The sequence below is a fragment of the Cetorhinus maximus genome, chromosome 22, assembly GCF_964194155.1.
Source record: "Cetorhinus maximus chromosome 22, sCetMax3.hap1.1, whole genome shotgun sequence".
Classification (NCBI taxonomy): domain Eukaryota; kingdom Metazoa; phylum Chordata; class Chondrichthyes; order Lamniformes; family Cetorhinidae; genus Cetorhinus; species Cetorhinus maximus.
In genome coordinates, this window is record NC_135900.1 from 75,658,272 (window position 1) to 75,675,714 (window position 17,443).

General features: G+C 43.3%; 1 protein-coding gene across 1 annotated transcript in view; it reads right to left on the reverse strand.

Annotated features, from left to right (window-relative positions):
* Positions 1-17,443, reverse strand: part of nup205 (nucleoporin 205) — a 106,718-nt gene that overhangs the window by 40,559 nt on the left and 48,716 nt on the right. Inside the window, exons 20-25 of the mRNA XM_078568534.1 lie at positions 15,252-15,333; positions 12,755-12,919; positions 12,233-12,357; positions 8,162-8,276; positions 7,749-7,898; positions 5,959-6,033 (exon numbers count right to left, since the gene is read on the reverse strand). Of these exons, the coding sequence (XP_078424660.1) occupies positions 5,959-6,033; positions 7,749-7,898; positions 8,162-8,276; positions 12,233-12,357; positions 12,755-12,919; positions 15,252-15,333 (712 nt within the window). The remainder of the gene's footprint in view (positions 1-5,958; positions 6,034-7,748; positions 7,899-8,161; positions 8,277-12,232; positions 12,358-12,754; positions 12,920-15,251; positions 15,334-17,443) is intronic.

Below are 17,443 nucleotides of genomic sequence, written 5' to 3' on the forward strand. Positions count from 1 at the left end.
AAGAGTCAACCACATTGCTGTGGGTCTAGAGTCACATAGTCCAGACCAGGTAAGGATTTCCTCCCCTAAAGGACATTAGTGAACTGGATGGATTTTTGCGACAAATGATGATAGTTTCATGGTCACTATTGCTGAGACTATCTTTATATTCCAGATTTAATAACTGAATTCAAATTCAAACCCATGTCCTCAGAGCATTAGCCTGGATCTCTGGGTTACTAGTCCAGCGACATTACCACTATACCACCTTCTCTCCCTTGGGGGCCAGCCAGGAATGTAGTAGAACAGTCCAGAGGCAACAAAAGCATGGAGGAGGGTTTCAGCAGGTCAGCTGAGGCAAGGGAGAACTACAGTGATGTTACAGAAGCGGAAATAGGCAGTCATAGTGACGGCACAGATATGTGGCTGGTAGCTCAGCATTCGGGTCAAAAATAACACCAAGGTTACAAAGAGACTGGTTCAGCCTCACAGAGCTAATAGCAAGAGAGATTAGGTCTGTAGCTAGGGAACAGTTTGTGGTGGGGGTTGAAAACAATGACTTTTGTCTTTCCAATATTTATTTTTTTATTTATATTCATTCATGGGATGTGGGCATCACTGGCTGGGCCAGCATTGATTGCCCATCTTTAATTGCCCTTGAGAAGGTGGTGGTGAGCCGCCTTCTTGAACCGCTGTAGTCCATGTGGTGTAGGTACACCCACAGTGCTGTTAGGGAGGGAGTTCCAGGATTTTGATCCAGCGACCATGAAGGAACAGTGATATATTTCCAAGTCAGGATGGTGAATGGCTTAAGCAGAAGTTCCAGGTGGTGGTGTTTCCATCTATCTGCTGTCTCTGTCCTAGATGGTAGTGGTTGTGGGTTTGGAAGTTCACAGAATCTCTCAGTGCAGAACAGGCCCTTCGGCCCATCGAGTCTGCACCGACACGTGAGAAACACCTGACCTACCTATCTAATCCCATTTACCAGCACTTGGCCCGTGGCCTTGAATGTTATGACGTACCAAGTGCTCATCCAGGTACTTTTTAAAGGATGTGAGGCAACCCGCCTCCACCACCCTCCCAGGCAGTGCATTCCAGACCGTCACCACCCTCTGGGTATAAAAGTGTTTCCTCACATCCTCAGTAAACCTCCTGCCCCCACCTTGAACTTATGTCCCCTTGTGACTGACCCTTCAACTAAGGGGAACAGCTGCTCCCTATCCACCCTGTCCATGCCCCTCATAATCTTGTACACCTCGAACAGGTCGCTCCTCAGTCTTTTCTGCTCCAACAAAAACAATCCAAGTCTATCCAACCTCTCTTCATAACTTAAATGTTTCATCCCAGGCAACATCCTGGTGAATCCCCTCTGCACCCCCTCCAGTGCAATCACATCCTTCCTATAATGTGGAGACCAGAACTGCACACAGTACTCCAGCTGTGGCCTCACCAAGGTTCTATACAACTCCAACATGACCTCCCTACTTTTGTAATCTATGCCTCGATCGATAAAGACAAGTGTCCCATATGCCTTTTTCACCACCCCACTAACGTGCTCCTCCACCTTCAGAGATCTATGGACACGAACGCCAAGGTCCCTTTGCTCCTCAGAACTTCCTAGTGTCATGCCGTTCATTGAATGCTTCCTTGTCAAATTACTCCTTCCAAAGTGTATCACCTCACACTTTTCAGGGTTAAATTCCATCTGCCACTTATCTGCCCATTTGACCATCCCGTCTATATCTTCCTGTAGCCCAAGACACTCAACCTCACTGTTAACCACCCGGCCAATCTTTGTGTCATCCGCAAACTTACTAATCCCACCCCTCCCACATACTCATCTATGTCGTTTATATAAATGACAAATAATAGGGGACCCAGCACAGGTCTCTGTGGTATGCCACTAGACACTGGCTTCCAGTCACTAAAGCATCCTTCTGTCATCACCCTCTGTCTCCTACAACTAAGCCAATTTTGAATCCACCTTATCAAATTACCTTGTATCCCATGTGCATTTGCCTTCTTTATAAGTCTCCCATATGAGACCTTGTCAAAGACTTTGCTGAAATCCATATAAACTACATCAACTTCACTACCCTCATCTACACACCTGGTCACCTCCTCAAAAAATTCAATCAGATTTGTTAGGCATGACCTCCCTCTGACAAAGCCATGCTGACTATCCCTGATCAAACCTTGCCTCTCCAAGTGGAGATAGATTTTCTCCTTCAGAATTTTCTCCAATAGTTTCCCTACTGCTGACGTGAGATTCACTGGCCTGTAGTTCCCTGGCTTATCTCTACAACCCTTCTTAAATAGCGGAACCACATTAGCTGTCTAAGGAGCCTTGGTGAGTTCCTGTAGCGCATCTTGTAGATGTAGTCAGTGGAGGGAGTAAATGTTTGAGAATGGAGTCAAGTGGGCTGCTTTGTCCTGGATGGTGTCAAGCTTCTCGAGTGTTATGGGAGCTGCACTCAGTCAGGCAAGTGGAGAGTATTCCATCTCACTCCTGACTTGTGCCTTATAGATGGTGGACAGGCTTTGGGGAGTCAGGTGGTGTGTTACTCATGCAGAATTCCTAGCCTCTGACCTGCTCTTGTAGCCACAGTATTTATGTAGCTAGTTCAATATTTGTATAGCTAATTCCAGTTCAGTTTCTGGTCAATGGTAACCTCCAGGATGTTGATAGTGGGGGATTCAGCAATTGTAATGCCATTGAATGTTAAGGGGTGATGGTGAGATTCTCTCTTGTTGGAAATGGTCATTGCCTGGCACTTGTGTGGCACGAATGTTACTTGCCACTTGTCAGCCCAAGCCTGGATATTGTCCAGGTCTTGCTGCATTTGGACATGAACTGCTTCAGTATGTGAGTAGTCACAAGTGGTGCTGAACATTGTGCAATCGACAGCGAACATTCCCACTTCTGACTTTATGATGGAAGGAAGGTCATTGATGAAGCAGCTGAAGACGGTTGGGCCTAGGACACTACCCTGAGGAACTTCTGCAGTGATGTCCTAGAACTGAGATGACTGACCTCCAACAACCACAGCCACCTTCCTTTGTGCTAGATATGACTCCAACCATTATATATTTAATTGGGGGAAACCTTCTGCTCATCTAGTACTAAGTGGTGGACGAGCAGTCTGATCAATTAGAGACATTGGAGTGGTGGTTAGGCAGAGTTGAGTGTCATCACTGTACGCGTGAAAACCAACATGTTTTCAGATGATGTTGCTGAGGGGCAGCATGTAGATGAGAAATAGGAGACAGCAGAGGTAACCATGCAGAAGCAGGAAGAGAAGCCATTACAGACAATTCTCTGGCTAAGACTAGATATATAAATAATGTAACAAGGAGAGTGCAATCTCACCTAGCTGAACAACGGCGGAGAGACAATGGATGAGAATATTATCAACTGCGTCAAAGTCTGCAGACAAGTCAAGGACAAGCAGGCAGAATTTACTTTTGTCACAGTGACATAGGATGTTTATTTGGGTGCTGTTTTGGTCCTGTGGCAGGGGCAGAAGCCCTGGCTAGACGAATTCAAACATTGAATTCTGGAAAAGATGGGTACAAATTTGAGAGGTGACAACATGTTCAAGGGCTTTGGAGAGGAAAGGAAGATTGGAGATGGAGCAGTAGTTTACAAGGATGGAGGGGTAAAGGGCTGTTTTTTATTTGTGTGGGGTGATGATGGCAGGCTTGAATGAGGGAGGGGCAGAAAGCAAGGAGAGAAAACTGTTAACATCAGTTAATACAGAAGCCAGAAAGGAAAGTTAGGTGGTCAAGAGTTGGGGTGGGAATAGGGTTGAGAGAACAAAAAGTGCCAATGACACAAAGATAGGCAGAATTTTAAGCAGTGTAGCTGGAAGTGTAAGATTACAAAGTGAAATTGATAGATAAAATAAATGGACAAAACTGGCAAATGTCAACTCGTCCATTTCAGACCCAAAATACTTTCAATATGGTGAAAAACAAAACACAGTGGAGGTCCAAAGAAATTTAGGAGGTCATGAATAGGTACTCAAATAACCTAAAGGTTAATGGCATGCTGACTTCTTTTTCCAAGAGGGTAGAAATCAAGTTTCAGCTAAACAAAGCTTTGGTTAGACCACAGCTGCATTATAGTACCATACCCTAGGAAAGATATATTGGCCCTTGGAAGGAGGGCACACAGATTTACTCAAATGATACCTGAATTCCGAGAATAAAGCTATAAGGAGATTAAACAAACTAGTGTTGTATTCTCTGGAATTTAACAGATTAAGGGATGATTTGATCAAAGTTTTTCAAGGTGTTAAAAGGAACAGGTAGGGAGAAACTATTTCCACTGGTTAAGGGCTTTAGGGCTATGGTTCTCAGATGACAAATTAGAGCCAGAACTTTCAGGAATGAATTAGGAAACCCTTCTTCAAGCCAAGAGTTGTAGAAGTTTGGAACTTTTCCACAAACAATAACTGATGTTTGTTTTAAAACAAACAATTTAATCTGAGATTGATGAATTTTTGTTAACCAAAGGTGTTAAGAGCTATGGAGCAAAGGTGGGTATATGGAGTTAGGCCTCTTTCAGCCATCACCTCACTGAAAGGCAGAAGGTGCTTCAGAGGCCAAGTAACCTACTCCTGTTCCTATGTTCCTAGGAGCTGGGTCTCATGGGCAAGGTGAGTTTGGAGAGGACAGATAAAAGAGTAACCTGAGAAAAATGCAAGCTTGTGGCTAGGGTGGGGGAGCGGGGGCGTGCGGTGGAGATTGGTTGTCTTACAGCAAGCCTGGGGCCAAATGGACCAGGGAAGGGAGGGAAGAGGCAGAGGTAGCTGAATGTCAGTAAAATTGAGACCATCCAAAGAAATGCATGAACTCCTCGCACTTGTTGAAGGCGAGGGTGGAGGCGGCAGGGGAGACCAGCTTAAGATGGCTTTAGTCGAGGGAAGAAGCTGGGGTTACCTTTGCATTCCAGGAACATCCTGGGATAATCAGATTTCACAGACCATCATAGTTCAAATCACCAACACTCTCCCACTGTACTCCATTTCAACCATATCAATAGGAGAATACTTGTTGGAAAAAACTGTTACCCAGCAATTGATTGCTGAAAATTGCTAACCAGGTGGATTAATTTTTAGATACTCAAAAAGCTTTTCTTTGCAAGTTCTACTGAAGTATGAACAGGAACATGAGACATCTGATAAGGATATAAACAAGGTAAAATAACTTCATTGATGTTGGTGATACCTCATTCAAAAAGAACTTACAAGATTACAACATGTAGAGCTGGGAGAATGCTGGTGCTGCCAGCATTTCATTTTTTGCCAGTCCCATGCCAAGACTTCAGCACTATTTTCTTCATTCGTGATCCACTATCGATTCAGTTCTTCTTCTAGCCTTACAACTCACTCCTAAAAATTATCTCTACTACCTAGAAGGACAAGGCAGGAGGCTCAATAGAAAGCCACCGCCTGCAATTCCCCTCCAAATCATGCAACATACTGTCCTGCATTGCTGGGGGTCAGGACATGCCCTGGACAGTAGGGCTGAGGTCAGCAACTCACTGGCACAAACCAAAAAAGCATGGCTAGAGCATCAAGGCCAGCGCCGACATGAGCACTCAAGAGCCCAAATGAGTTATGTACTACTCTACCGCGCACACCCCCCACCAGCCCCCACAGCAAACTTTGCCTTTCCTAACATGGTTTGTGTCTGGCAAGAGTATCTTGAGCTCACTAACACCAGAGCAATACTGATGGGTCCTGGTAATGGCGTGAGTAATCACACAAAGTACCACATACCAAAATGCATTGTTTTAAACGTGATTATTCCTATTGCGCATTGGTACCAATACACTAAATAAGCCTGCAAACACTGATGCGCGTTCCCATATCATGCAATCTGCTAAATATTCATTTAATTTCCTCTTCTCCCTAACCAAGTGTGTAGATCTCAAAGCACAAGTGGAGCCAGACACTTAGGAGATGCAAATACCTTTAGAGGTGGTGTCAAAGTGTAGAAACCCACTGACGTTTCTTGTTTCTTCTTCAAGGCTTCCCTCTGCATCAACTGGTGGATAAAGGCAGCACCAACATGAACCAGAAAACAACACTTTTTGTAAATCACATAACATTAATGAACAGTTTTAGGTAGCTCATGAAGTAGCCCAATTCAACAGTGAGGGGTTAGGGGCGTGGCTCAAAATAGACCACTTAGGAGGATTGTTGTTTCTGTAAACATCACAGCCTTCTATCCTAGACCTGCTAAAGTACTCAGCTCTTTTTATGAAGGAGTGAAAGTTTGATTCCTTGATCAGAGCATATTATCTACTCTTAGGATGTGGGTGATGCTGCAAGGCTAATTCTTGTCTATCTTTAGTTGTTTTGAGGCAGTTGCTCTGGGGAATTCTTATGCAATAGCTTCTCTTGGGAGGACCAAGTGCAGATTTTGACTTTGTCTATGCTGTACAGCTAAAAGGTATCTCTATTCAATACCAAGCAAACAACAGATGAAAGGCAATGAAAAGCAAAAATAAGTGTTCTTTGGAGCAACTTTCTGTTGAAGCAAAATAATGCAGATGGTGGAAATAGGAAAAAAGATCAGAGTGATCAGAACTCCCTCCCTAACAGCACTGTGGGTGTACCGACACCACAGGGTCTGCAGTGGTTCAAGAAGGCAGCTCACCACCATCTTCTCAAGGGCAATTAGGGGTGGGCATTAAATGCTGGCCCAGCCAGCGAAGTCCATATCCCGTAAATGAATTTTTAAAAAATTGATGAGCTTCACTAGAAACATTTGGCACACTTCAACGAAAGGTGAAAATTTCTAGTCTTCATTTAACTTTTATCGTGGGCATTTGCTCCTCTCCACTGATCCCCAAAATAGTTTCAAGGTACGTCATTGGCATCACTACCCTATCTCAAGCATCCTCAATCCTTTCTTCACCCAACTATTCCATGTGGATAGGAGTCAGAGATGGTGATTAGTACAATGATCAATTCTTTCCTCCTTCAAACTGAGGCCAATTGTAGACAACCCACTCCTTCCATCACTACCGGTCGTTCCAAAATTAACTAGCTCAGCAACCCTGGTCCATATAGCTCAGGTCCACGTTAGCTTTTGAGCTTCCACAGGGCCCATGATTTCTATGTGATTAGGTGAACAGGACTACCTAAATTCAAAAGCTCATAAACACAAGGGTGACATCTCCACATCAAGCTTGGCAATACACTCAGTGTAGGGTTCAGGGGCACTGGTAGCACCCTAGGAGTGAGTGCAGTGAAACTACAAGAACAATGGCTGAGGGTCACTTCAAATTGTCTTGATTCACTGAAACCAAACAGCTTTCAGTGATCCTCAAACAAGAAACGAGCAAAAGTGTAATCAATATTAAGAAACCTAGAGCAGAGAATGTTAAAGGGGCGTTTAATAGAGGTGTTCAAAGATGTTAAGTGTTTGAATAGACTAAATAAGGAGAAAATGTTTCCACTGGCAGGAGAGCATAAGATAATAGGATCCAAGGGGAAATGAGGAATTTTTTAACTCAAGAGTTATGATGATGTGGGATGCAGTGGCTAAAGGGTGGTGGGAATTGATTCAATAGTAACTTTTTTTTTAAAAAGGGAATTGGATATATATTAAAGGTGGACAAAACAGCAGGGCTCTGGATAACAGCAGGGAAGTTGGATTAATTGCATAATTCTTTAAAGAACTACAACAGACAGCGGCCAGTTTTCTTCCGTGCTCCATTATTCTGATTCCCGGGCACATTCAGAAACACTTACCAGAGTAAGATCGCAGTGGCACATCATCAAGGAGCAGATGGAGGAGGCGCTGTGTGTGAGAACGCTGCCGATTCAGAGATGTCACACGCAGTTCAATCCCAGCAGTCTTCATCAGCCATGACATCTGGTTCAAGGCTGAGATTTCGTGGCCTGCGGAGAGGAATTCTTCCAGCTTTGAATGAAGTTACAATTAATTTTGACACAAAGATAGCAGTGAAAGGAGAGACCATTGGGTAAACGTTGGAATAGATTGTGAAGCTTTTTTTAATCACAAACAGGAGAGAATGAAAATAGGGAAAAAACAAGACAGAGGGAGAGAAAGGAAAACTGACAGAGAGGAAACACTTACACTTGTTAAACTGAAAGTGAAAGCACAAGAGAGAAGACAGGAACGACTTCAAATCCTCCTCTACCTTTAACTGCAAAGGGGAGATGCTGGAGTTGAGAGAAGAGAAAATCCTGGCTTGTCCTCAAGTATCGCATGGTTGGTCCAGAGGTGTCCGAGTACGCACACAGCTGATAAATCACCTAGTGGAGGGGAGAGAGAGACTATTTGGCACCAAGGAGAAAGAATTCCACACTATTTTGCTTTGAGTGAATGCATACAATAACTCTGCATTCAATGCACTGAAAATTGCTTTTAGCAAATAAAGACCAAATCCAAAGTCACTTGGGCAACATTTTCTCCTCTTCCCAGAACAATACCAACTCAATGGGTTATGGTCCTACAGGTTGGTTGCCGTCTGGTCTCTCTCGCATGCGGTCTGTCTTCGTGCATAAGCCATATAGAGAAAGGTGATGGTCATTCGATCGATTCAGCTTTGATGCCCTGCACAGAGACTGGCCAGAAATGTGTGCAGGAGCCACAAAATTTCAATTAGAAGGTCCATTTTCTTTGCTCGTGGTAACTCAGCACAGATTAAAGATCATAGGTGGAAATGGCAAGGGGCGGTGGTGGTGGGGGCAGTAGTTAACTGAGTGCTTGTATAGTTCTGCAACAAGATGCACCTTTACAAACTAGGCTATTAGGGGACTGTACAGCACATTTCTCCATTAAAAGCTCAGACAAAATTTACAACAAGAATAACCTTTATACAAAACACAAACCAGTGGACATGATAACACAAACAACTGGAACATTGTGCCCAATTCTGGACACACTTTAGGAAGGATGTGAAGGCCTTGGAAAATCAAAAATCAAAGTCTTGTGTGGTCTGGAGTAGGGAAGAGAGAAAGAGAGAGAGAAACTGTTCCCATTGGCAGAAGAACCAGAGGACAGCGATTTAAGGTGACTGGCAAAATAACCAACGGTGACATGAGTAAAAAAAAGTTTTTATGCAGTGAATGGTTAGGGATCTGGAATGTGCTGCCTGAGGCAGGTTCCACCTTGGTTTTCAAAGAGAACTGAATAAACACCTCAAGTGAAAAAAAATTGCAGCTCTACTGGCAAAGGGCAGGAAAGTGGGACAGGCTGGATTGATATTGCAGGGAGCTGGCATAGATTCAACTGGTCGAATGGCCTTCTTCTGTGATTATTCTAACAAAAATCATCATTTTTGACAAAAGGGGACTAGATAGAGAACAAAGAGAAACAGTATCAAATTATCAAGAAAATTTGAGTGATAACAGAGCGGGAATTTAAATACCACCAGGTGCCAAAACTGAGCAGTTGATCACAATCCCAAAATTTATCTGCTCTTGTAACATAATGTTTTTTTGATTGTCTTCACTGATGCTTGGACTTCACCCAAAATGCACTCTGCTATCATGGTAAGCAGGGTTATTCTTTGCTGCCTGCCCTTGCTTGTGGTTCCTGTCATTAGTGAGCAAAGCAGCCAAACTACAGCAGTAATGTAACAGATTCTACCTTCTTCAGGTTTTCTCCCTTCTTGGTTCCCTGAAAGAGCTGACTCTTGCTGTATTAAGGTTGAAACAGGCACCCATTCCCTCTCCAATACCTCACCCATTAGATCCCAGAGTGTCAGAGGTCTTTTCAAGTGTGAAGGATGTCACAGCTGAGCACGATCCTGTCCATACTGTTACAAATAAAGTTTATAAGATTGCTATGTTTTGGGACACTCTCTTTAATTTAGGGTACAATGAAGAAATGATGGAGTTCATGTGGCCTGCTCCGAATCCTGCCCCATAATGAGCTTGTGGGGCTTGGTTGTTGAAGTTGGAAGGGGCCCAGGATGTTTTACTCGGAAGAAGGTACAAGATGTTGACACCTGTGGATTATGGCAAGAGTACCTGTGATGACTGTGGGTAAGCCGTTACTTTCCAAGTCTCACATTCGAAATGTCAGCCTTTACAAATGGTTATAATTTTTAAAATGTTTAACTCCAAGATAGAATAGAGTGGTGAGGGGGCGAGGGAGGAGGGGGGTGGATTAGAGGATAGCTAATTAACATTTCCATACATTACATTTCAAACATTAGAGTTTAGATGGATGAGAGGAGATCTAATTGACGTATATAAGATGTTAAAGGGAATAGACAAAGTAGGCATGGAGCAGATGTTTCCTCTTGTGGGGCATTCTAGAACGAGAGGCCATAGTTTTAGGCTAAGGGGTGGTAGATTTAAATCAGAGATGAGGAGGAATTACTTTTCTCAAAGGGTTGTGAATCTGTGGAATTCACTACCTCAGAGTGCAGTGGATGCCGGGACGCTGAATAAATTTAAGGAGGAGATAGACAGATTTTTAATTAGTAACGGGTTGAAAGGTTATGGGGAGAGGGTGGGAAATTGGAATTGAGGCCGAAATGAGATCAGCCATGATCGTAATGAATGGCAGGGCAGGCTCGAGGGGCTGAATTGCCTACTCCTGCTCCTAGTTCCTAAGTTCTATCTGCATACAAGACCCATGTGCTCTGAGGATGTGCTTTAGGAAGGAAAACCCAATAGAAAACCATTTTGATATCAGGTTGCAGTTTTAAGATACCCTTGAGCGTCACAGGCCAGCGAGCAAGCGAAGAGAGAAAAGAGATAAAGGTAGCCAGTCCTGAACCTGAAGCAGAAAAAATGGTGTCTTTTTCTTCACCATGCAAAGTCAGGAGTGTGATGGAATACTCTCCACTTGTCTGGAGGAGTGCAGCTCCCACAACACTCTAGAAGCTCAACACCAGCCAGGACAAAGCAGCCCGCTTGATTGGCACCCCATCCACAAACATTCACTCCCTCCACCACTGACACACAGTGGCAGCAGTGTGTACCATCTACAAAATGCACTGCTCACCAAGGCTCCTTCAACAGCACCTTCCAAACACACAACCTCTACAACCTAGAAAGTCAAAAGCTGCATATAAATGGGAACACCACCATCTGCAACTCCCCCTCCAAGTCACTCACCATCCTGACTTGGAACCACATTGCCGTTTCTTCACTGTCACTGGGTCAAAATCCTGGAACTCCCTCCCTAACAGCACTGTGGGTGTACCGACACCATAGGGACTGCAGTGGGTCAAGAAAGTGGCTCACCACCACCTTATCAAGGGCAATTAGGGATGGGCAATAAATGCTGGCCTTGCCAGTGATGCCCACGGATGACAAGAATAAAATCAGACTGAAGAGACCAAGTTTGAGAGGATTTAAATGAGGCTGGAAGATTCGCCTCATTTTTGCTGGAGGGAGAAATTTCCAGGGTACCACTCACCATGAAAGTCAGTCCTGGAATCAGAAGTTACTTGGCTGGAAAAGAAAAAAGGAAGCAAGCCCTCGGGAATAGGGAACAACTTTGGACTTGTTCCAGGAGAACAAAGTGACCACTTAACGGACAAAGTATAACTGTGGCTTGGGGTTTTTGATTCTTTTAAAAGTTAAATGCGAGAAATTGTTCTTTAGTTTAGAGTATAAGCTGCTGACCAAATAATGTTAGACAATGTTGCTTTCAGTTTGCTTGCTGAAGTAAAAATTTAAAAATTTGAAACTTTAAAACTTGCGATCATTCCAGTCAGTCCCTGGAAATTCACATATGTTTTTACAAGTTATCAGTCTCAATGGGGATCATAACAACTTCCTATGTTGATACAATGGCACACACTTTTCAGAAGTACGACCTGGAAAGCTTCAGCCATAGAAACCTGAAATAAAAAAGGAATGCTATCTTCACCTTCTCTTTCCCAGGGTGTCCATACCAATTGCATCTCTAAAGTTGGAGGTAATGGATCCTGTCATTCTGGGAACAGGAACATGTCATTCAGTCTTTTGAGATTGCTCCACCATTCAATTAGATCATGGCTGATCTGCACCTTCAAATCCAATTACCTGTCCTAGCTCCTTATCCCTTAATACCCTTGCCTAACAAAAATCTGTCCATCTTAATATATGAGACCAAAGCATGTTTCAATGGGAAATAGATGGTACCAAGGGTTAGTAAAGAACTAAGGCCACTGCATATTGCTACATCTCACTAAAACATATTCAAGTAATCCACCCCCTCAGTACTTTGCTCAAATCAGTGAGGGGAAAGGAAAGGTTATTCCTACCTGATAGCAAAGCTCAGCTAAATGTGGGGACTCCTTGACAGCGAGGGGTCCATTCCTTCCTTCAGTGCCCTTCTCAAGAATATTTAAAACGGAGTGAAGGCAGGTCCGTGGACAACCAAGAACTCCTTATTTATATTAAAACAAAATCATATTAACACAAACTTAAACAGTTTCCAACATTCCACAAACTTATTGTTCAATCATAATGCTGTAGGAAGGGTGTTTTGACTGCAGATGCAGAGAGCAACAGTGAATGCAATGGAGGGGATGGAATTGCTTGCTTGTGAGGGGTGCTGCATCACTGCTACCTTGTATTATTAAATTATGAATATCTGTATTCATCACCGTGTTCGCAGCTGCTTATGTGGGTCTTTCCAAACGGAAGACAAGGTTCAGTGTTTCAGCAAGTGTATGGCAGGACAAAACAAAATCTGCTTTCTAACAGTCCTTTTTGAAATAGAGAAAAGGAACATTTCTGCCAAAGTGCAAACGTATGAGGAATAAGAGTGAGGTTGAAGTTACCTGGATCTTGCAGATTGGTGGCATTCACTGGCTTTCGCAGCTCATAACCCAACAAGTAGAATGCCAGGTTTGGTGCTTTCAAGTCCAAGGAGTTTATTAGCAAGCTTAGGATGTGAAGTTTTGTGTTGTGTCTGAACAGTGTACTTTTCTTTTCTGGTACAATGCCTGCAATAAGAAAACACTTGTGGACACAACGGAAAGAAAATGTATTTACCAATGGCACAATACACCAGAACAGAAGTTAAAAATCAGGGACCAACAACAGCAGGAATCAGAGCACCGGGAGCAGAAACTGGAGTCAGGAGGCAGAGTAACAGAAGCTGAGCAGTGGAAGAAGAGATTGGAGTCCAAAGATAGCAAAATGAAGCAGAAAGCAACAGGAGACAAAGAACACCAGGATATAAGACAGTGGGAGACAGGAAGGAGACAGCAATAGTAGCTGGAACAGATTGTAAAACATTCTGCAGAGGTTGTCTTGACTGGTGATTACCGCATGTGTGTCTGGAATTGTATGTCAAGACAACCCATAATTCAGGAAAAATAAATATTTTGTATAAAAATTACATGGAAGCAGAGTAAAGCACACCAGATTTAAAGACCCTGTGTAGGACAGACATCCATTTGATACAAATGCAGAGTAGTATTAAATGCCATGCATTGACAATTTGGAGCTGTTGCTCTGTTTTTTCAGATAGAAGTCAAATTACATTTCTTCCCAAAGGTATGAGGCTACACTGGTCTATCAATTCCAATATAAATAGCAACTCAGTTGGTAGGGAATTCTCTGGTGTCTTTCTATATTGTTTTCAATCTCCACATGTGAAGGTAGATGTTATTATTTTAATATTTTTGGGAATATGGTGGTATTCTGTAAAGAAGGCTGTGTGTGTGTGTCGATGATTAATTTAAACTGGAGAAAGGTTAGTAAAGACAACTTTGTCTGTGGGAACTGAGAGATGAAAGGTAAAGGAGCTAGCTGCATGCATTTGTAATGAGAGGCGATGGTGAAGTTGGAATTACAAGTAAATAAGTTGGGTATTAAAATTTGCATTAGGTGATAGGCAAGGACTTGACTTTTCAGTTGTTAAATTTCAAAAGGAGTTTAAGGGACTTTTACACCTTACAAAGGTTTCATAAGTAAACACGGTTATTAAATTTTATTTGACCTGTAAGTGGAGGCAATAGGAAGACATGAAAGGTTTTTATATTTTGGAAAAGTTTGAGTTCAAAGAACAATGGAGTCTAGGTTGAAAGGGGAAAAAAAAGATATCAAAGGAAAGGTGTTTAGTTGAGTTGTGCTGGCTGTGTAGGGAAGATGTCCTGAGACCAGTTCTGTGCTGAGAAAGTTGTGAATTTGAAGCACCCTTCCAGTTTCAAGCCAGAAAAGTCTTTGTTTCTGAACTTGCTTTGGATTTCCACAGCCGAGTGGAAGGGTGAGAAGTTGTGTGGTATACTTTGGGCAGGATTTGTAGCTCGTCGGGCGAGCGGGCCTGGGAGCAGTCGAAAAACAGACTGCCACCCACGATTGGGCCCCAACAGCGATTTCATGCAGGCTGGCCAATTAACAGCCAGCATGAGTCGCATGCTGCGGCGCTGAGCAGCGCTGGGGTGGGGGCGGGAGGAGGGCGAGCGCAGACGTTTACACATGCGTGCGAGTGTGTTCACTGAAAACTCCCTGAAGGCACAGAGCTGCCTCAGGGAGCTGAAAAATTTTAAAAACATAAATAACGAATTTAAAAATGTTAAAAACGTCCCCTCATGTGACTCTGTCACATGAGCAGGGACATGTTATAAATGAGATTTCAGCATTTTTATTTTACTTTTAATTCCTGTTGGAAACCTCATCCCGCCCATGAATGAGGTTTCATACAAAATCCAAAGGCTGCCTGGCCGGGTCGCCTGCCGCCAACTGTAAGGTTCGAAGGGCAGCACAAAATTGCATTTAATTATCACTTTAATGGCTTTGATAGGCCTGTTAATTATCGGCGAGCACGCTGCGGCTCCCGTGCACACCCGCCGACTGAAAAATCACACAACTGTGCAATGACGTTGGGGCGGCTGCCTGACATCATCGTGCATCATTTCACGCTTGAGCATGTTGGATGAAAAACTCTGGCCTTTACTTCAGCAGCAGCAGTTTTTGCTTTGAGTAATATTACTGGATTTTTAAGGTTAAAAATCTATAAGGGAGCTGTTGCCAAGTAGTTTACTTGTGTGTTCTGACCAAGTGGGTGTTTTTTGGAAATGTTTTGTAACACTATTTTAACTGTGTAATTTTAGTCTTGTGTGTTTAGGTTATTTTTTCTTCTTGTTAATAAATCTTAGTTTTAAAATCCTTAAAGTGTTACTGGGATCAGTAGTTTTCCCCTCGTTTTCAAAATACAAAACTAAAAAAATTATGATCGGTAAGACAAGTTCCCCTATTGGATTTGGCTTGCTCAGCGAGTAACATTAGCTGCAGTTGTAAAACACACCACTCTCCCATAACAGTACATACCAGCTTCAGTCGGAATCATTTCTTCAGCTCCTTCACTATCCAAGCAGTCCACAAAACCAGACATCAATGCTTCACTGGCAGTCTGCACAAAGGGCAAGAATGAATTAGTATAGCACCACACATACACTCATATAATGCACATATAAATAAGCATAGAGATATGAGATTCCATTTTTATTCTTATATTGTTGATTCTGTCGCAGATGCAGCATGGAATATGGGGCAGTGCAAAGCACTGCAGATGCTGGAAACTTGAAATAGAAATAGAAAATGCTGGAAATGCTCAGCAGGCCGGGCAGAGTCAATGGAGAGAGAAACAGTGTTAATGTTTCAGGACTATGACATCCCACCAATTATGATCAGCCAGGTCTGAATATTTCCAGCATTTTCTGTTTTTGTGTAGGCCAGCATTTATTGCCCATCCCTAACTGACCTTGTTCAGAGGGCATTTAAGAGTCAACCACATTGCTGTGGCTCTGGAGTCACATGTAGGCCAGACCAGGGAAGGACAGCAGATTTCTTTCCCTGAAGTCAATGGTTTCATGGTCATCATCAGATTTCATTCAGATTTTTTAAATTGAATTTAAATCTGCCGTGGTGGGATTTGAACCCAGGTCCCTAGAGCATTACCCTGGGTCTTTGGATTACCACTACGTCACCACTTCCCTGAAATAATATACGAAACATTGGGGAGTGACTATGTACAGATTTAGAACTAGTACTTTTTAGTTTTTCTACTGTGCTATTTGAAACTTATCTTGTGTGGATTTAACATCAGTGTAAAACAATCCAAGGTCAAGTATACCAAGGTGTACTAAGTACTCCCAAGAGGGTACAGCACAGAGATAAAAACAAAAAAACTACTGCGGATGCTGGAAATCCAAAACAAAAACAGAATTACCTGGAAAAACTCACAGACTAGACACAACAACTTGCATTAGTATAGCATCCTTAACGTAGCAAAACATCCCAAGGAGTTCCACAAGAGTTAACAATAAAAATTTTAAAACAGTTCACTGAAGTAACATGAAGACAGAAAACCAAAAGCTTTGTCAAAGGAATACATTTTAAGTAGCAGCTTAGAGGAGGAAAGGGATATAGGGAGGCACAGGTTCAAGGGAGGCAATTCCACAGCTTCGGGGCAATGCAGTTGAAAGCATGGCCGCAATAGTGGAGTAAATAAAATCAGGGATGTGCAAGATGACAGAAATGGAGGGGTGTAGAGACCTCGAAGTCCTGTAAGGTTGGAAGAGATTCCAGAGGAGGGGGGTTGGCAGGGGAGTGGGGCGAAGCAAGTATGGATTTGAAAACAAGCATAAGAATTTTAAAACTAAGGCAATGCCGGACTGGAGCCAGTGTAGGGCAGCATTCATAGGGCAAGGGATAAAAGACACTCGGTGCGAGTCAAGAGATAGGAAGCAGATTTGTGGATTTATTTATTCGTGGTTGGGGAAGCAGTTATAGTTCAATGTCATGGTTAACAATCCATTTAACAGCTGCAGCAGATGCAGTGTGAATGGTTGTGATGCCACCAGGAATGGATCTCTTAGGGCAGAAGCTGAGTATATGGACAGTGGTTTGACTTGGATGGTTTCAGTCACAATTTGAGGTGCTCTTCATGCTCCACTTGAACAAATGGCCACATCCTCCCTGGTTCATCCTCAAGCAGTCCAGATTTTCCATGCAAGGTTGAAACCTGGGACTTCACCCCTTGGGTCAGTTAGCAGATTGTGGCTGGAGATGTTTGCAGCCATCCTGGAGCTGTGCCATCAAGAGGTGCAGCTGTCATCAGTTTGTAGGATATAGGTATAGTTTGTAGGTTTGTAGGAGCGTGTTCCAGTAGGGGTTACGGGATTTCAGACAAGTGCATGGGGTTTTTTTTGAGGCCCTATGTCAATGGGAGTACTTCATTAGCTGCCACCTAGTGGTGTTCTTTGAGGAGGATGCTTTCCCTGCGGATATCAGGAGGTTCAATGTGTGCTAGCACAGTAAGCCACTTGAACCTTGTAGGTCTCAACGTTCCAGAAATAATCCTCGTGACTTCCCGGAGGCGGCTCCTGAGCCAGATTGAGCAGCAGGTGCTCTGTCGTTGGGTAGACCAATGTAAATGGGGCAGTGCATTGGCTCTGCTGCCTTGGGTGGTACCCGCCAGTCTCCATATGAGTTTCACTCTTGTCTGATCTAGGCTCCAG